Here is an 18,433-nt window from a genome sequence, read left to right as displayed (position 1 = left end):
CATGGTTTTCTGTAGAATCAGTCTTTCATCATCTGAGGCAATAGTGCTGTCAGTTATGGCATCATATATTCCATCCAATTGTTCATGTGACACAAACTGAGGCAGCCCCATTGACTTCACTGATATTAAAATGACTCATTCTAGCAAGTGAGCTGGCTGTATTTTTTGCCTGTGCCATGTTTCTCATTAGAAATGGTTTACCTTGCATAGTTAATTTATTGCAGGTGAAACATTTCCATCATCCCTGTTTCTCTGATCAAATGCAAGTTTGCATTCCTGTCTAGGAGCACTGCCCTAGGTTTGGTGAAATGAGAATGCCTGACAGTGGATAAAACATAAGGGAAATGTACAACAGGGTGTACAGAGGAATGGACTAGTGCATTTTCCTGAGGGAGCTAGTGTTTTTCCTTCCTTACGCAGCTCAAGAGCTCATGGGCAGCTGGGGGCTGTAAGCCAGCCTGGGGTGTGTCGCTACGGTTCCAGGTTGGACTGCTGTCCTGGCTGGAGAAAGAACAAGGGCCACTGTGAAGGTAACATTAACTTTCTGCTTGTTTCCTCTCTGTGGCTGCATACCTGGTACTAATAAAGGAAGGTTTCTTACATGTCTGCCAGAAGGTACAGAAAGAAAACTTCTGAGGAGTGAAATCTTCTAACTCTATGAGAGAGTGAATAAAACATGCTTGAGAGACCATCTCCTCTAAAAAAAGAGCAGATCTTTGGGTAAATAACACCAATCCATAACTTGCATGTTCAGAAATTCTTAGATCCAGAAGGCACCATCTGTTCTAACCTCCTGCACAGCCCTGGTCAGGGGTTATACTGTTACAGCTGTTGAGTACATACCACAAATGCAGTGTTTTCTGATGCCATATAAGGACCCCTAAAATGATTTCATATCAGTTGGTATCCTTTATCTTCAGAGTATGCAGCCTCTGAGAACCAGAAGGTTTTAACTTTCTAAAAATATAAATAAAACTCAAGCAATAAGTGCCCCTGACTTGAGCTTGAGTAGCCACCTAGAGTTCTGGTCTGTGGATCGTTTGCTTAATGAAGAGACAATGACTCTTAAGACACTTCTAATTTGTAAAAGGTCTACATATCCCAAGGAGAATGCAGTGTGGAATCTCTCTGTCCAATTTTACTTGGGCAAAACACAATAAAATCATAAAATACATGTTTTAGAAATCTTTTTCAGATGTTGCACCTGTTGTCCCAGAGAGTTTGGCCTTTTCTATCTAGTGAATTTGTCTAGAGGCTTAAGATTATTAATTGCTGAATACCCGTATACTAAAAGGGAAAGATGCTAAAATGTCTCTGCTCTGTATACATTATATGCCATTTTAGAAAAGGAAAAAGGGTTTATTGTAGTATTTCTTGCATTGCTTAATCACACTTTAGTTTTGATGCAAATTAATACCTGGAGGGACAACTGGCAAATGTAACTTTGATCAGCCAGTGAAGTAGGTTGTCTTTTTTTAAAGCGATAGGTTTTCATAAAATTTGAAGACTCTTCTTTGGAAAATCACTTTAAACCACCTATAATGTAATTCTGCATTGTAAATCCAGATGTGGTGTTTTTCTCTGCTTCAGTGCTATAACACTGCAAGCTGGTCTTTGGCTGTCTTGCATCTCCTCAGTTATAGCAGAGGAATGTGTCCATCCTATGGGAGAACATCCCAAGCAGGAGTCCTTGGGATCCCAGGGGAACAAGCTGGTCTTGCAGTGTGCCACGCTGTATTCAGGGATGGAAGAAGTGTTGAAAAATGCCTCAATCTACAGAGTTAGTACCTTTGGTACATCTGAATGCATCTGTTAATAGAGGGAAGATACTTGAAGTCAGAAAAATGAATGTTAACATTAATTTTACTATATGCTAACTAAATTTTCCTATAGTTTGCAGATCAGCTTAACTAATAAGGAATTGAGATTCACATCCTGGTGCACACTCTTTCACTGTTTCTCCAGAGCTAGTCCTGATTTAAATGCATGTTTGGTTTGCTCTTCCAGAATAACCACCATGCTGAAAATCATAATGATTTCAGGAGCCTTGAGGCTTATAAAACTCAGCATTTAATTTCTGATTGATGATCCAGAGGGTTTAGAGTTGCTTTTTAATGCATCCAGGTTAGATGTAGCCCTCTCAAATTATTGTAAACCTGATGCAATTATACTTACTGGGATGTGTGGTAAGGACAGTTGTCTGATGACAGATGTGCTCTGGATGTTCCACCATGGGATAGACACGTTCCTCAGCTGTAACTGGGGAGATCCAAGACCGTAAAACTGCTGTAGGATTATGTGTCTCCTTTGGCTCTAGGAGAGTGCTGTTACCTCTTTTCTGCTCCAGATGCCAAGCATAGCAATTCAAGCTGTTGGCCAGCTGCTTCCCACATAGGCTTCTTAAAAAAAGGAAAAAGGCAAGAGTATGAAACTAAATGTGAGTTGTAAGCATTGCAGAAAAAAAAATATGAGGGAGAGACCTTTTGTCTTTATAAAACTGGAAAAAACCAAGTTCTTGTAATTTTTGTTAGCGCCACTATTCTTAAGCCCGAATAAAGTGCTAATCAGTAGTTACCATGCTCAGACCAGAGGGAGAGGTATGGAGGATGCTGAACGTGTTCAAAAGTTTTTAGGCAACTAAGCAGGGCAAAAGTTCTCCAATAGAATATTTTTAACTTCTTATTTTTCTCTCTTCTTTCTCTGCCTGACTCCACCAGCTACCTGTGGACATGGCTGCAAGTATGGCGAGTGCATGGGACCAAACAAATGCAAATGTTTCCCTGGGTTCACAGGGAAAACCTGTAATCAAGGTTTGTGCATATGCTTCAGAAAGGAGACTGCTGGTTTTCCATTTCCTTATCTTGTACTATGGATTGTGTCATCTTCCAAAATAGTAAACCAGGATATTTTCTTGTTTACCTAGAAGAACTTAAGAATTTTAGGCTTTTGCATCTCAGGCATCCCAGGCAAGCACTAAGCCTCCTTCAGCAAACAAAAGTTTGAACCTATATTGTGTATCTCTTATGGGCTGATGACAAGTGCAAACTGACATGTTTATAGTCAGACACAGAAAAACTATATAGGAAAGTACCAGAAGAGATGGGAGTCAGTTCCACAACTCATGTTATTTTCTTAACTAGCAACCCATGTTTATTTTTAAACTAATCTTCTAATCAGAAAAACCTGCAGTTGTATGCTAGACATGCAGTTTATCAAGCTGCCCGGGTGGTTTGTCTATGCTGATGGTATTTCTGAGAACCACCATTGGTAGTCCTTAAAATTGCATTTTAAGAAACTTTAAATGCACCATTTTCCCTCCATAAACTTGGAATTCAACATGGAAATATTTCAGTTAATACATTGGTAAGAACTCGGCTTTTTTTCTCCTGTTCCAAAATATGAGACCCCTGTTTTGGATCAGATGAAGGGAGGAGGTCACTGCATGGAGAGGCCATCCTACTGCAGTGCAGATGAGTGAACTGTAGGTGCTATGATGGAAGCATGACATAAAGGCCACACAAATGACTAGGTCTGTCCTTGCTAGCTTCCTAAGATCCTGCAGACTTTGCTTGAAACTATTGCATTGACATGCTAAACACATTTTTTTATAGTCAAAACAGCCCATCTATTACACAGTATCCTTCAAACAATATACCCTAAAGATGTACTATTAAGTATTTTGGAAAAATCCATCTTTTGCACTTTTGATGTTTCTCACAGGGAAAGAAGTTTATTCCTCAGAACCACTAGAGAGGAAAGGGAAACAGCAGCTGTGTTTAAATATAACAGATACATAGATACCACTTACAACTTCAGCCCCTAAACCCAGAAGTTTAACCTCAAAAATTATTTGGCAGCCTAAATGTTACTAAAACGCAACAAAGAAGCCCCCAGCTTTTAGGTGTTTTCTGTGCAGTAACTCCACATGCATTTGACATGCTCTCCATAGGCAGTCACATCAGTTCTGTGCACTTCAGTAGGTTCAGAGACGGAGGCTTGGAGGAAGCACTGCACAAACCTACACATGCAAATTCCCTATTATCTCCTGGGCTTTTCTTCTGAAGCATGGCCAGGATTTTTTCAGTGAAGTGGTGGCTGGCACAGGCCAGAAGTGTCCAAGAGCTGTTTGTTCCATCAGCCAGGAGTGCTAATAACCACTTTTAATTTACTGGCAGATGTAGCCTTGGTCTGTCCTTACAGCAGAAAGTCCCGCTGAGCAAGCTCAACACGAGCTAACTAAAATAACAGAGATAAGGGGACTGTATTAGTCTGCCACCAAGTCTGAGCTAAATTAGTCTTATCTCCATAGGTTCTTTTTTGGAGCTGTGTATGCTATCTGTGCATTGTGAGAGATAGGTGCAGATAAGCACTTTTGAAAATGTATTGTCTAAGTGGAATAACTTTTGTTCTCCAGTTTGCTCTCTAGTTTTTTTGTTAAGAGAGTCTTAGTTATTTAATGGAGTCACACTAGCACAAAAATCCAGTGTGATTTGCAAGCAGATAGGTTGTCCTTTTTCAAACATACCCTATGTTTAAATAATAGAATGCAGCCCTCTCTCTTCCCTGGACTGAGCTGTAACAAGCACTTGTGCACCTCCACAAAGTTTATGCTTTGAATGGCCTGGAGGTTTTTTTCCTGTGGTCTGCAGGGTGTGACACAAGAACAGATGCTTTTCCCGTTAGAAGTGGAGCTGCTCAGTGCTTGCCTGGAGAGCTGCATCTTTACTGAAATTATGTTATCGGTCATATGTGCTGTTAAACACATATTGAATAGGCTGCGTGTACTGGTGCATTCTGTAAATGAGTTCTGTCTGCTTACAAATCACTACAAGAAGTAGAGATGTCAGTTCATGGAAGCCAAAAACACAGCTGTTGTCCCCTTGTCATAGGCCAAATATCATGGTCAGCACTGCTCACCCTATACCTCACAAATTAAACGGTTTAGAATTCTTTTTCTCCCTGCGAAGGATAGATGTTGGGAATTTGAAATTGATTTAGTTTCTGAAAAGTCTTTAAATCTTGTATTTTGAGAAGGATTTAGGATGTTTTATTCTCAGGATTTAGAGATTTTTGAGATTGATCCTTTTAAAGTCACGTAATTATTATCATATATTGTATTTCATTTCTGCTATTGATAACCTTGGTGCCAGTGTGTAGCTCAGAAAAATTAAAGTAAAAATCTTTGTTTCACTTTATCTCAAACTGTTTTGCTGTTCTCAGTCTCATGTTTTTGCCTTTCTAGTACAGAGGTCAACTGGAGGACTATAATCAGAGAAACCCAGAAAAATAACTCCTAAAAAGAGATTAGCTACAATTCTCTCCACCCCTCCACTTCGTCCTAACAAGCGGCCAGATGTGGCCAGAGTTTGCATTAATTTTTCAAGTGTAGAAGTCTGTGTATGTTGGTTTTACTAGCAGTCTTTCAGCCAGATGGTCTGCTAAACTCTCATCTTGCAAGGGGCTGGCTCATTTTCCATCCAGACGATTTTACTCTGGGGAACTCAACACATTAGGCACCATTATCCACCTATATGCATGAATATATGTATAAAAGCCCAGCACTCAGTCAGTTCCAATGACTTCTGCAGATCTGAACGAATGTGGACTGAAGCCACGTCCCTGTGAGCACAGATGTATGAACACACACGGCAGCTACAAGTGCTATTGTCTCAACGGGTACATGCTCATGCCAGATGGCACATGTGCAAGTAAGTAACAGAGCTGATGGAACAGGCACACCCAAAGAATCTAATCACATTTAATCCCAGCAGATTTTCTTCTTGTGCTGAACAGATTTAGTTTATTCGGGATAGGGTCTTTACCCCAGTTCTCTGGTACTGTCACAGCTGAAAGAGACTTCCTATTTGGTAGTTCCTGGGTAGAGTAAACAGGTCATACTTATATTTTGGTGTTCAGAGGTGTTTTTGTCCTGATAAAAGTCTTTGATAGTGTTTATTCAGATGAGGAACAGCTAGTAGGATCTCGGTGTGTAGTCCTGCCAGTTCATCTGTTGAATAAGGATGACTGAATGTATTCAAGCAAAGCACCAATACAGATTACTTTTTACTGCGCTGAATTTCATGCCATTATTCCTTGCTTTACCTTTCTGTGCTCCACAATTGATTTATTTTATCTGTGTTGATATGCTTTCCACAGTTGATGAAAACTGTTCTTGCAAACATTTCTTGTGTGATCTAAGGCTTATCTAAACTTGTTGTAAAAATAGGTATTTCTACCTATCTTCTGTGTTTTAAGCCAGCATGAAATGGAAAGCATTCTGCTTTTTAAGCCAACCTGATTTTTCAGACCTGAGGAAGCTTCTAGTTTTTCAATGACAGAGTTTTGTTTGTTCATAGTTTCCTGAATTTTTAATATGTTAATGTATGAATAGCTTTATTTATAATGAATTAAATTTTGTTGTTCTAATTAATTTCTGTGTTCATCCATATCTAACTTAAAATTAGTGTGTGATTCCAGCCTAGAATTTTGCTCTCTTGTTATTTTAAATCCTGTTTTTAGGTTCTAGGACATGTGCCATGGTGAATTGCCAATATGGATGTGAAGAAGTCAAAGGGCAGGTGCAGTGTCTCTGTCCATCAGGTGGCCTTCAGCTGGGACCAAATGGAAGGACATGCATTGGTATGGTTAGAGAGCTCACTCTCAGCTTCTTTTGTGCAGGATCCCCGAAGCCATAAGATTCTGGGGAAAGGTTAGGAAGTACTTAACCCTCCTTGCTGGCTTAAATAGTGCTTCATGTTATTCTCAGTGTGATGTAAAGTTTTCATGCTTTTTTTTAAATAATTTTTCTTGTAATATTGGCCATGTAATTCTTCAGATAAGTCTCATCCCCAGTACATAATTCAAAATTTTGACATGATTTAGAGTCATCAGCAGATTCAGTTTCTGCCTATTGCTATGAGGCCATTAAATACAGTGCTTTGCCTGCAGGAAGCTGCCCTGCTGGCATAATGTGTTATAGGATTTGGGCATTTTGTTTGGATGGGGCTTTCTTTTATTGTGATGACCCACAATACAAACTTCTCGATCTTTCTCTAGAAGCCTTAACATTACCTGTGAGTTTCTTGTGATGAAGAAAGCATTGCTTATAATACTTGGTACTGTGCTCTTCCATAAAGTTAGTTCACATTTTACTGCTTCACTTATAAGAACACGTGCGAAAGCCACCACCAAGTGTGAAATTATAGGACTTACTTATTAAGCTTATTTGTGATAAAAACCAAACCACTCCCATGCAAATCCCAGCAAGTTCTTTCTTTCCCATTTTACCTTCTCGTGGATCTGACCAGCATCCCTTCTCCTGCTGCAGACATTGATGAATGCTCCACTGGCAAAGCTGTCTGCTCTTACAACCGCAGATGCATCAACACATTTGGAAGCTTCTACTGCAAGTGCCAGCTTGGTTATGAACTGAAATACACCAGTGGCCGCTACAGCTGTGTAGGTAAGAGTTAGCCCATGGATGCTCCCTCTTCCTTCTTTTTATTCCCACAGTGTGCATCTTCCCTGTTGTTGCCTCAAGCATGTTGGCCTGTCCTGGGGATGCTGCCCCAGAAATGGGTAAAAGATGTCACACAAAAAATGTTCTTGATGGTACTTTGAATTTTTCTCTGTTTTTTCTTCTGTAGTCTTACGAAAATCTGAATCACTGGCACTTACAATTTAAATTGCCTCATTGTACCAAGTCAAGTTGTGCAAGAATTTGTTGCCAGTTGGCAACTGCTGACTTAAAAAAAAAGCGCTATTTCTGGTAAAGATTTAGTTAAGGAACCATTTTTTGTTGTCTTGGCTTTCAAACTGGGATGAATAAGCAGTCCCACAATATTTTTTTTTCTTCTTTTCATGTCATTATTGAGGAATGTGAATTAAGTGCCTTCAGTAAAAACAGTTATTTGGATGGATAGTACAGAACTTGGGGGGTAAAAAAGTATGAAAATAGTAGGTTTCAATTACTTTTCGGATTTCTGTTGCATGGCAAAATTTCTCCCTAACAAAAATAAATACAGGCAGAAAGTTATCTTGACATGCTCAGGTGTTAAAACAAATGTCAAAACACCCTTACTCATGTTTCAATCCATTAGTTGAATGCTGGAACGACAGCCAAGTGTAAGTTACTGCAGCAGGTGCTGTGGGAGTATTGTTCAAGCTGTTGACTACACAAGGGCCTGGAAGGGTTAGAACTACTATAAGTGTGTTAAAAAAGACAATTAATGTGATTTGTTTATATTTAATGAATATTAGAAGTGAGGGGTGGGAGGGAGATCATAAGGCAGGTTTGGAGACTTAAGTTTGCATTTCATGTTGTCTGCAAATCCTGTGAGATTTAAAGTGGAAAAAATGTTTACTTTTCTCATACAATATGTGTGCATGGGGCAAAAACTGGAAAGGCCTCAGCAGTCAGGATTTTATTTGCAAACCTAAATCTCACTCTCAGACACACCAGACTTTTGAGTCAGTCTTCCTGCTACTTGTTTGTTTGCTGACATACAAGAGGACCTGTCAGCTGCTAAAAATGATGCATTCTGGATAAAATGCAAGTGGTGCAAACATTTGTGCACCAACATGACTCCTTCATGTGGGAGAAATCAGAAACATCAAATACTCTTGGTGCCTGTACAATTTTCTGTGAGTCGAATGTAGTATTTTCTACTGAATTTTCCTGATTATACCTTGTTTCATGCAGCATCATATGTTTTCTGGAATGTTAGAGGTAGATTAAAGATCTTGACATCTTGGCATGCTCAGGGTAACTTTCTATTACATTCTTTCTACAGTGAAAGAATGAATGAGAGACTTGGTGAACGGTTTTTTGATTGATGTCACACATTCTCTTGGTGCCTTGTGCATTGTGTTAATAGAAGTCTGTGTACAACCTATAGTTTGAATCCTCTTCTCAGTCAGAAGATCACTGCATTCACTTTGTCTTTACTGGGATGCTCTACATTTTCCATGGATGCATATTCCAGCATCGGTTCATTTGGAGCGGACACCAAGCATTCTCTCCTAGTGTGAATTCTGCTTCTGAGGGTCACTGCACTGTCATGGTCTAACATTAGTGCTTACAGTACCTGGAAACACATGGGTGGCACAAGCAGGCTGTCATGAACCTTGGGTCTCAACACAGTTTTCACTGAAGCATTTATATCTTTCTCCAGATGTAAATGAATGCGTGACAAATACACACAGGTGTAACCTCCACGCAGAGTGCCTCAACACCGAAGGGTCCTTCCACTGCAAATGTAAACAGGGCTACCGAGGAAGTGGAGTTGATTGTGCTGGTGAGTACCACTGGATGTCAGGAATGGTACTGTATTGTTTTTCTCCAGTGACTGATCATTACAAGGCATGTTCTCAGAAATGTCATGCTGAACAGTGCTTCAATACCAACCAAGCAAGACCTCTCCACAAAATAATATATTAATTGTATGACTCATAATATAATTAATACAAGTATCACTTGTTCAAATTAATTTTGCCTGTAAGTCTCCAAGTCTCATCTCTAGGAATTGCAAGCAGAACAGAGAAGTGAATTTGTCTTGAAAAAACAGAGAAAATAGTTTTAAAAATCTCCTGTGATTTTCCCATGAATTCCCAAGTTAGCCCCTTGGAGGGCTGTGCAGTCCCTCCCAGAAGAGTTTCAGGCTAACTTAGCAAAAAATGAGAAAAGGGAGGAAAGCTGTGACTTCTGTGTTAAACTGTTTTCACTTAAAATTTTGCCTTTGTTTGTCTATTGAATATGGAAGACCTCCTATAAAGATGTCATTTCCCACTTTAACTGCATATGACCCTCCAAGAAGAAAGAAAGAAAGGCTGTTCTTGTATATTTAAAATGAACCTTTTAATTTATACCTTTATTAAACCTGGCAGATGTTTCTCCTGAAACATCATTAAAGATGTTTTCCTCAAGCGGACACTTGACTCCTCCTCAAACATTTTAAAAGTTTTTGTCTACAGCAGATGAAGCCTACATAATATATAAATCTTTTCAAGTAATTCTTGATTAGCTATGTATGTAGTATGTATTATGATTATACTTCATGTCACAGATGTTCTCTGAGTCCCTCTATTATTCATGTTCCTACTCCCATTATGATAGTAATTGAAAATTACAATACACATTGATAAATTAATATTTTCACAGAATATTTTGTGTTGCAAGGGACCCATTAGTCCAACTCTTGGCTCTGCACAGGAGAGCACCATTTTCTTAAGTTTCAACTTCCAGTAAAAAAATGTTGACTTTTAACAAGCAAAAAGAAACACACAAAAATCTGACTGATACTGAAAAGTTTGATATGGACATAGATTACCACAGCAGAGCTGTTTAGAACATTCTTCCACTCAAATTCAATCCTATGAGCCAGTTTCCTTGCTAGTCCACATCCCTTGTGATACGTCACTTTAGTTCACTGAAATGGAAGGATGCATTTGACTGGATATCAAAGCAAACTGACATGACACATATGTCACATATGTTGATATGGTTTTGTTAAAACAAAATGTACCACAGGTGAAATGTTAAACAAATACATCAGATCAAAATAGTCTGGGGTTTTTTTGTTCATTTATTTGGCTTTTTCTTTTTAATGAGAAGGTAAAAATTTCCAGAGAAATTTTCTTGTTGACTAACTCTATGTATAAAATATTCCTTTGTCAAGCAAAACCAATTCAACGAGAATGATTGCTTAAAGATGAATAGCAGAAATATTTTCACTTGTGGAGAGATATTTTTTGATGTCTAGCTGTGTAAAAAAATCGGTTCTGAAGTCAGATGATTCCTATCTTCTCACTGGTGTTTCTCTTACATAGTTTGCCCTCTGTCTACTTCCTCATGTCATATTCCCAGTTACTGAACTCCTTCCAGAGGAAGGATCCATGCCATTCATAAGCTTAATAGAATACACTAAATGGAAAAGAGATTTAGTAGAAGAGAGGATAGAGGAATAACACACAGTAATGACAGCAGTCAGACCCATAGGCAGAGATCAGCCTGTGGTGACCTAAGCTGAGGGTCCAGCTAGAAAGATGTAAACAACAAGAGAGGAAGAGTAAAATACAATCAGTGGTAGGTGAACCCTGAAATGCAGTGGTGCTAAATAGAGACTGGTTTCTCTGGTGGTAATTCCGACATGTATACCTTATTTTTAAAAGAAAAAGGAGGAGACTCTTTTAGGTCTGAATGTTTCAATGGTTGATTTTTACTGCAATCCCCAAGAACATCTGACCAGTGTAACTGATGGGGGCAGGACATGTCTTGCTATGGGGGAAAATGTTTTTTCAAACAGTGACACAAACAATTGGATGTACCAGCCTATAGTGAAAACACTAAGTGTTCTCCATGTCATTTGGCAGTTGTGGAAAAGCTTTGGCTTTTTCCTGCAGCCAAAAGAAATTTTGCTATTGGGTTTAATGGGATGAGGACACTGTCTTGGGAATTTAGGGGCTGAAGGCTGTGGCTTCACACCTCTTTTGGTGACAATGGCTACAGTTCCTGTGGTCCATTCCAGCTCCCAGCTGATGGGCCTGGGCTTGTGCTGCAGATGAACAAAAAGCTTCTTAAATAAGTCTCCAGTACTCCACATAATTTTTCCCACAGAGCTGGAATCCTGTTTTCACGGGGAAGCATTAGTTCTTTATAGCAATTGTCTCTAGTATAAAAAAAACAAAAAAACCAAAAAAAAACTGGCTACCATGGAAGCAGTATTTGCTTTTTTTAAAAAATGAAAACCATTTTAATATATAACTTAATTTTTGGAGTATGAAAGGAGAACAACTAAGCACATTGTTTATAATGAAACTCCTATGGCTACAACTCCTCATGCCACCAAATAACCTAATAAGTGAGGTAATATATAATTCGCTGTGCACAGAAGGTGGTGGAAATTCTTTCATTCAATTTGTATGTCAGTACACTATCTTGGAGAAAGCTGCTGAAACATCAGGCTGCGAACACTGCTGCTGGTATGAATACGAACTGTGATTATTAAGGCACCCTTCTGCCATTTAACACTCCTGTATGTATGAAACATTAGAGACTATTTCTGAACTGTCTGTAGCACACATTTTGTTCGAGAATCCATAGAGATGGATTGATCTGAATGATCCCTAAAAGGGTTCTAGTCATTTCCACATCTGGCCTCTATCTTGCTGCAATCTGCTGCTGTTCTCAGGTTCATGTGTTTCCTGATTTCCTATTGTGCATTGAAAACCCACATTTCCCCTGCCACATGCTTCTATGTGCATTTCAGCTTTTATTTAAGAATAAAGTTTCACAAGGTTCCATAAGCAATTAAGATTCCTGGGAAAAAAATGAACCTATTTTTGTTTCACTTTTTTGGCCCTACAAAATAACAGGAAAAAGGATTACTATCTTAAAGTCTACAGGCATCACTCTAAGGAGCTCAACAATGACACTCTTGTTATTGCCCAGCTAGAGGGAGAGGTTACTCTTCTTCATTATGCTTTGCTGGGTATCTAAATGTCAATAAAAATTCATGCTGGCTCTCTCTCTGCCTATTGTATTACTTGTTCATTCTTGGTGATAGGGTAACCCTTAAACCCCATATACGATTTTGCTTTCTTATTAACTTGCCAGTCCTGAGAAAGGTTTGATTTGACATAATAAAGTTTCAAAGCTTCAGAAGCGACTGTGGTCATATCACTGGTGATATTCTTAAAATTCAATTCAGTATGGAGTCAAATACTGCTGTCACCCTTTAGTGAGTAACACTTAGGCTTTGTCACCACACATTTCCTACTGGATGCCTTGCTGGCTGGTGTAGTCATGTATTAAGCACAGTCCAGCATGACAAACCTGCCCTGATTTCTCAAAGTATCCTTTCCTAAATAAGACAGTAAAAATTTTAGAAATGAAATACAGTATGAATACATACATACATGATGTTCCATGGTGTTTAGAAGAAAATAATAGCCCAGAATATGTCTTTTTAATGTATCTATGAAAGCTTTCAGACTCTCTTAAGACAATCTAAAAGAGGTTGATAACTTTTAGAATGATTTCTGAAAGTATGTCATGCTAATCTAATCTTTACTCACATCTACAGACTCCACCTACACATGGTAAGTGGTTGTCTGTCTCCCCCGCCACTGCTCCAACTCTTATATAGAGAAGCTGTAAAGGGAGCTATGAAAGGATTTGTAAGCCAATCTGCTAGGCTTGTCTCTCAGCAGGTTTTTAAATACACTGTGAGGTGTGAAGGTGGAAGTAGTGGGGTACCTGCTGGAGTGCAGAGCAAGCTGCCTCCTACTGCATCCCCTGTATGTTCAGGGCCAGCACTGGCTGCAGTCACAGGGTGTGGGGAAGGAAAACAGATCAGTCTGTCCCTCTCCTGTGTCATCCCCTGAGCACTTCCCTTTACACAGTGCAGGACAGAGTCAACAGGTTGGCATATGCTCTCTGTGAATTTTCAACTCAACTTTCACAACTTGGTCATTAGACATCCTACACCAATCAGTTTCTGTGAGTTTATAATTTTCTATAGCAATTGATGACAGAAAAGTTTTACTTTTAGCCCTCAGCCACCATTTGTCTTTGTTGTTCTACTTCTTGCCTTAATTCTCTCTAATTCAAATAAAGAAGATACCTTTGAAAACTGAGATATTTTCATATTAGGGCAATAAATAGAAACTGCATGAGCAGGAGGCATTAATCTGCATGCTTCCTGATTGAAGGTATGTAAGGAAGAGCTGGGGTGGAATGCACTACATTTCTTTGCACTTTCCAAAATTCTCTGCAGTCACATGGACAGATAAATGCACAAATGTTTGTGACCAACATCTCTGCATTTATCTACATGTCTTGAGGTAAAGGGTCCTGAAAAATCACTGCCTCAGCTATAGAACCCCAGAGTGCCGGCGAAGGCGAGCTGCTCATTCAGGCAAGTCCACAGGCATTGGATTGGAATCCACAGATTCAAAAGAACAGACTGAGTTTAAGGTGGTGTATCCTTACATTGCATTAGTCCTCCTGCAATTTATGGGTAGACAGAAAAAGCCTTAAATCCACACCTCTGGCTACTCTAAAGCTGAATGCAGGTTAGAAGGAGACGAGTGCTGTCTCCTAAAATATGCTTAATGTCTAGAGTCTCTTTGTCTCCACAAGCATGGAGATTTTCATAGTGCAGCAGCAGATTGGAGTGTGCAAGCACATGGGAATTTATACATTTTCATCCCCCTATTTTTCTCACTCCTTTCAGTTGATTTTCCACACTGCTAAATTTTGCACATACAAGGAGATTGGTTTTCTGACACCACGGAGGTTATTATGTTGAACTGTAAGAATTTTTCATTTCATGAGGAAAACTTCAAAGCAGAAACTAAAAGCAGATGTTCAGGTTTGCTGAGCAGTCAGTCCTGTGGCCTTGAAAATCCCCATAGCCTCTTTATTAAAAGCGTGAAGTTTCTCGTTACTGATTGTCAAGAGGAAATTTGTTTGGAATTAAGCTTTCCTGTTAATTTTTATTGCTGAATTCTGAGTTTAGACCCAGGGAACCTTACATCCTTCATGACATCATCCTTCAGAGGATACTTAGTGGAGTATTAGGAAAGAGTTTACTTCCAAGTATTTGACAAGCAAGCCTACAAGTTTTATCCAAAAGAAAGGAAGAACAAATCCTCAATTCTGACTTTTGTTTTATTGGCACATTTACTCCAACAGCAATCTCAAAAACGCCTGGATGCTACAGTGAGCACACCAAGAGTCTGATTCTGTTCCTGACATACTAATAGCATGTAGCTGCACTTGCCATAAATAAAATGTGACAAATTCACAGTGATAGGACTGTATTTTCCAGGAGTGGGGAACTTTCCCCTTTTCCTACTAGACTGCAGTTCTATTCTATTAAGTGGTGTTTTTTCTTGTGCTGTGTCTCCATGAAAAGAAGCACAGAGAAAATAGTACTACCCAAGGTTCCAAGTCCAGTCCATCTGTCTCAAAGTACTACTATAAAACTTTCATAAATACAAAGTGAGGAGAATAGGAACATATTCTTGCCCTGATAATACGATCATTAGACAGCAAAAGCAGAGGGAAATAAAAACAGCTGTCTTCCACCATAATTTTTAATCCTAAAAGACTGAAGGTACTGCAGCGTCAATACTGATTGAGAATCAAAGATGGGAAGCAGTATATGAGGCTATTCTGATGCACTGATGAAAATAGTCTCTCTCTATGAAAGAGCTTTTTTATAGCACACTGGAACTGCTCAGCTTTCATTGTTTCCTAGGTAGTTCACATAAAGGACTCAAACTGCAGAAGGCTGTGAGTAGTTTATGACATGGTTGTGCACAACATTTGATAGTAGTATCCAAAAGGCTAATTCCAGAATAATTAAAGTAATACCACTTTATCCAAAATTATAAGCTATAGTATTTCACTTTGAAGAGGAATCATAAAATGGTAAATTCTCAGGAAATGTTACACTTATGTTCTAGTCCATCTTGGAATTGCAAGATGGTAATAATTTGGCATTCTTGGATGCTTCTCTGAATTGTGGTGTTTACCACGTACAATTAAATATCCCTTAGAGCTAAAAGAAATATGATGGAGCAGCTTGATGTAGGTCTTCTCAAAATATCCTCCATTTCAGTAGCTTTCAGCCTGCCATGGAAGGAAAATTAGGCCAGAGAAGTTCATGAAAGATAGCCAAGAGAAATGCTCATTATTTTTAGGCTGCAGTTGTTGTGCAGGGGATCCCAGCTCCATGGACAATTTTAATCCACAAATTGAAGCAGGATTTTTTTTTGTTTTTTACCCAAGCTCCAGTGTAAAAATAATTTAAGTAAGGGGCTCTATGACCTGTGTCACTCCTGTGTTACATGAGAGTCCAAAGAGATCATTACAGAGGATTGCTTTGGTCTTTTCACTGTAACTCAGACAGAGCTGTCCATACAACAGAGCTGAGCAAGTCGTGTGTTAGGTTCTGTGCAGAACTGAACTTGTATCTTGTTGTAGAGAGTTTAATTCTATGGGTCTCTGGACCTTGTAAAGAACACCATGGTCCCATTGCTGAATGATTCCTTAGATTAATATTTTCTGTTTTCTTCTTGGTTCTAGTTATCCCTGAAAAGTCAGTGAAGGAAATTGCAAGAATCCCTGGAACAGCTAAGGACACAATTAAGAAACTTCTTGCACATAAAAGCAGTGTGAAAAAGCATGAAACAATCAAGAATGCAATCCCAGAAGCAGCTGAGACACCACCTTCTAAGACCCACTTGCAGTTACTGGACTATGAAGGTGGTATTGGTCTTGGTGGGAGCTACAGTGAGGAAGAGAAAGAAACTGAAGCTGCTGCAGAAGAGGAGGCAGAAGAGTCAGATGAAGAGGAGAAGGAAGATTTTGAAAATCAAATTGATGAACGAAGCCTTAGAGGAGATGTCTTTTGTAAGTTTCTTTATTTTTTAAAAACTCTGGCTTCAATGTAAACATATATAAACACTAAAAAAATCCTCACAAAACACAGACACTTTATCAGAATTTACTTGTAGAAAATGAATCATAGAATCATAGGATGGTTAGGTTCTAGTTAATGCATTTGAAAATACATTTGAAGACTTTGAAAAACACAGCAAGAAATTGCACAGCATATTGGAACTAGATGATCTTTAAGGCCCCTTCCAACCCAAGAAACTCTATTATTATAATTGGTGTTTAGTACAGCTGTCTCAGTCAAACATTCTTCAAGGTAGTGGCAAAAATATGTAATATGAAAAACACACACTGTCAATAGTTCATTCACTATGTTTTCCCTTTTCCAAAGTATGGAAAAATAATAAATAATATCCCACAGCAATTAAAATTATAATAATAAAAATGAAAAAAAAATTAAGTTAACATTCAATTTATTGCTATTTGACTTGGAAAGACAGGTAAGTATGTATTTTTTAAAGGAAAGATAATTTTAAAGTCCTCTGGAAAAAATGGTCTGTAATATTGTAATACTGTAAGACAGCCAAGAAAAAATGTAATTATTCACTTAATACATCGGAGAATACAAACTTCTTTGCCAAAGGCATGTTCCTAAAATTGCCCTTTTTTTTTTATTTTCAGTGGTAATTGGACTGTTTCAGTTTAAGCAAAGGATATAGACTAATATTGCTTCCTCAAATTATGCCAGGGAGCTGATAAACAGAACAAAGTCAGGACTTTGCTCACCAGTCTCCTCCCTTCCTGCAAATATTAACAGTGAGTGCTAATGGCATGTTTCAAGTTTGCTGACAATACCAAAATGTGGACAATGACCCATTCATTGAAGGGCAGCACTGCTATTAAGATCTGGCCAGGCTGTGGAGGTACTGACAGGAACTTTATGAAGCTCAACAAAAGCAGATGGAAAGGGAGAGAAAAGCCTCATGCAACATTATGGATTTGGGATGACTGCTTAGGAGGAAGCTTTGCAGTAAAAGGCAAGTTTTGGACTTCCCATTACAAGACAAATGAGGACACACTGGCATGAGTCTAGCAGTGCTCCACGAGGGTCAGGGGGCTGGACAACATGAGGAGAGGCTGAGACAACTATTTTTTCCAGCTTTGACAGGGGAGGGCTAAGAAGAGACCTTATAGATGTCTTCAGCTATTTAATGGAAGGTTACAGGGAAGGAATAGACAGACTTTTCTTGAAAATATACAGCAATAGGACAGGAAGTGATGAATACAAGTTGGAACAAAAAAAATTCTCATTAGATATAATGAAAAGAATACTTCACCATGAAGGTGGACAAAATTTGGGACAGGTATGCAGAGAGGTTGTGAAAGACCTATCCTTGCAGATATTCATACTATGACTGAACTGGGCATTGAGCAATCCCCTGATCAGGAAGTCAGACTAGGCAAACTAAAAATGGCTCTTCCAACCTACATGATTCTGTGATTCATTCTGTGTTTTCAACCAAGAATTTCAAAGTAGTTTAGAAAATAGTGTGTGTAGACCTGCATCCTGGAAGATGCTTGGATTTCTCTCTGGTACTGTAGGCACATAACGTCACAATTCAGGAATCAGTAATATTTCTAAAAAAGCAAAACAGCTGCTTCCTAGCTGCATGCATCTGTTTGTCAGCTTTTAACCATATGAAATGGTGACAAATTTCTGACTAATGGTGCCATGTCTCCCCAGTGAAGGATCCTATGCTCAGGATGTCACTCTCCCTCTAGCCAGCCACACCTAAGCCCTAGACTATGTCTTTACTCAGCCTTTCACTCCTGACTAGCATGTGCCACTTCCTCTGAAGAAGTGGCCCTTCCCTCTTCTGAGGATACCTTCATAAATTACTTACCTAAAAGAGGTAGCAGGTGCAGGAGCTGATGTAGAATTGGGGTTGAAGTTTCCACTGTATGGTAAACTACCCTTGGGGTTCATCCTTGCCATGCTGGTACTGCCAAATGCATTTGAGAGTCCCA

The 18,433-nt window shown here is 39.0% G+C and overlaps 1 protein-coding gene across 1 annotated transcript in view; it reads left to right on the top strand.

Annotated features, from left to right (window-relative positions):
• Positions 1–322: 322 nt before the first annotated feature.
• The window catches only part of LOC121673230 (epidermal growth factor-like protein 6), a gene marked incomplete at its 5' end in the record, with an annotated part of 29,193 nt that continues 11,082 nt past the window's right edge, over positions 323–18,433 (top strand). The window contains 7 exons of the mRNA XM_042046361.1: positions 323–530; positions 2,718–2,810; positions 5,589–5,708; positions 6,520–6,639; positions 7,328–7,462; positions 9,174–9,296; positions 16,094–16,420. Coding sequence (XP_041902295.1) covers positions 323–530; positions 2,718–2,810; positions 5,589–5,708; positions 6,520–6,639; positions 7,328–7,462; positions 9,174–9,296; positions 16,094–16,420 — 1,126 coding nt within the window. The remainder of the gene's footprint in view (positions 531–2,717; positions 2,811–5,588; positions 5,709–6,519; positions 6,640–7,327; positions 7,463–9,173; positions 9,297–16,093; positions 16,421–18,433) is intronic.

Source organism: Corvus kubaryi, unplaced genomic scaffold (genome assembly GCF_017639235.1).
Source record: "Corvus kubaryi isolate FWS band 111438036 unplaced genomic scaffold, C.kubaryi_AGA036_p1.0 65286, whole genome shotgun sequence".
Taxonomy (NCBI): Eukaryota; Metazoa; Chordata; class Aves; order Passeriformes; family Corvidae; genus Corvus; species Corvus kubaryi.
This window is presented reverse-complemented; position numbering and strand designations above follow the sequence as displayed.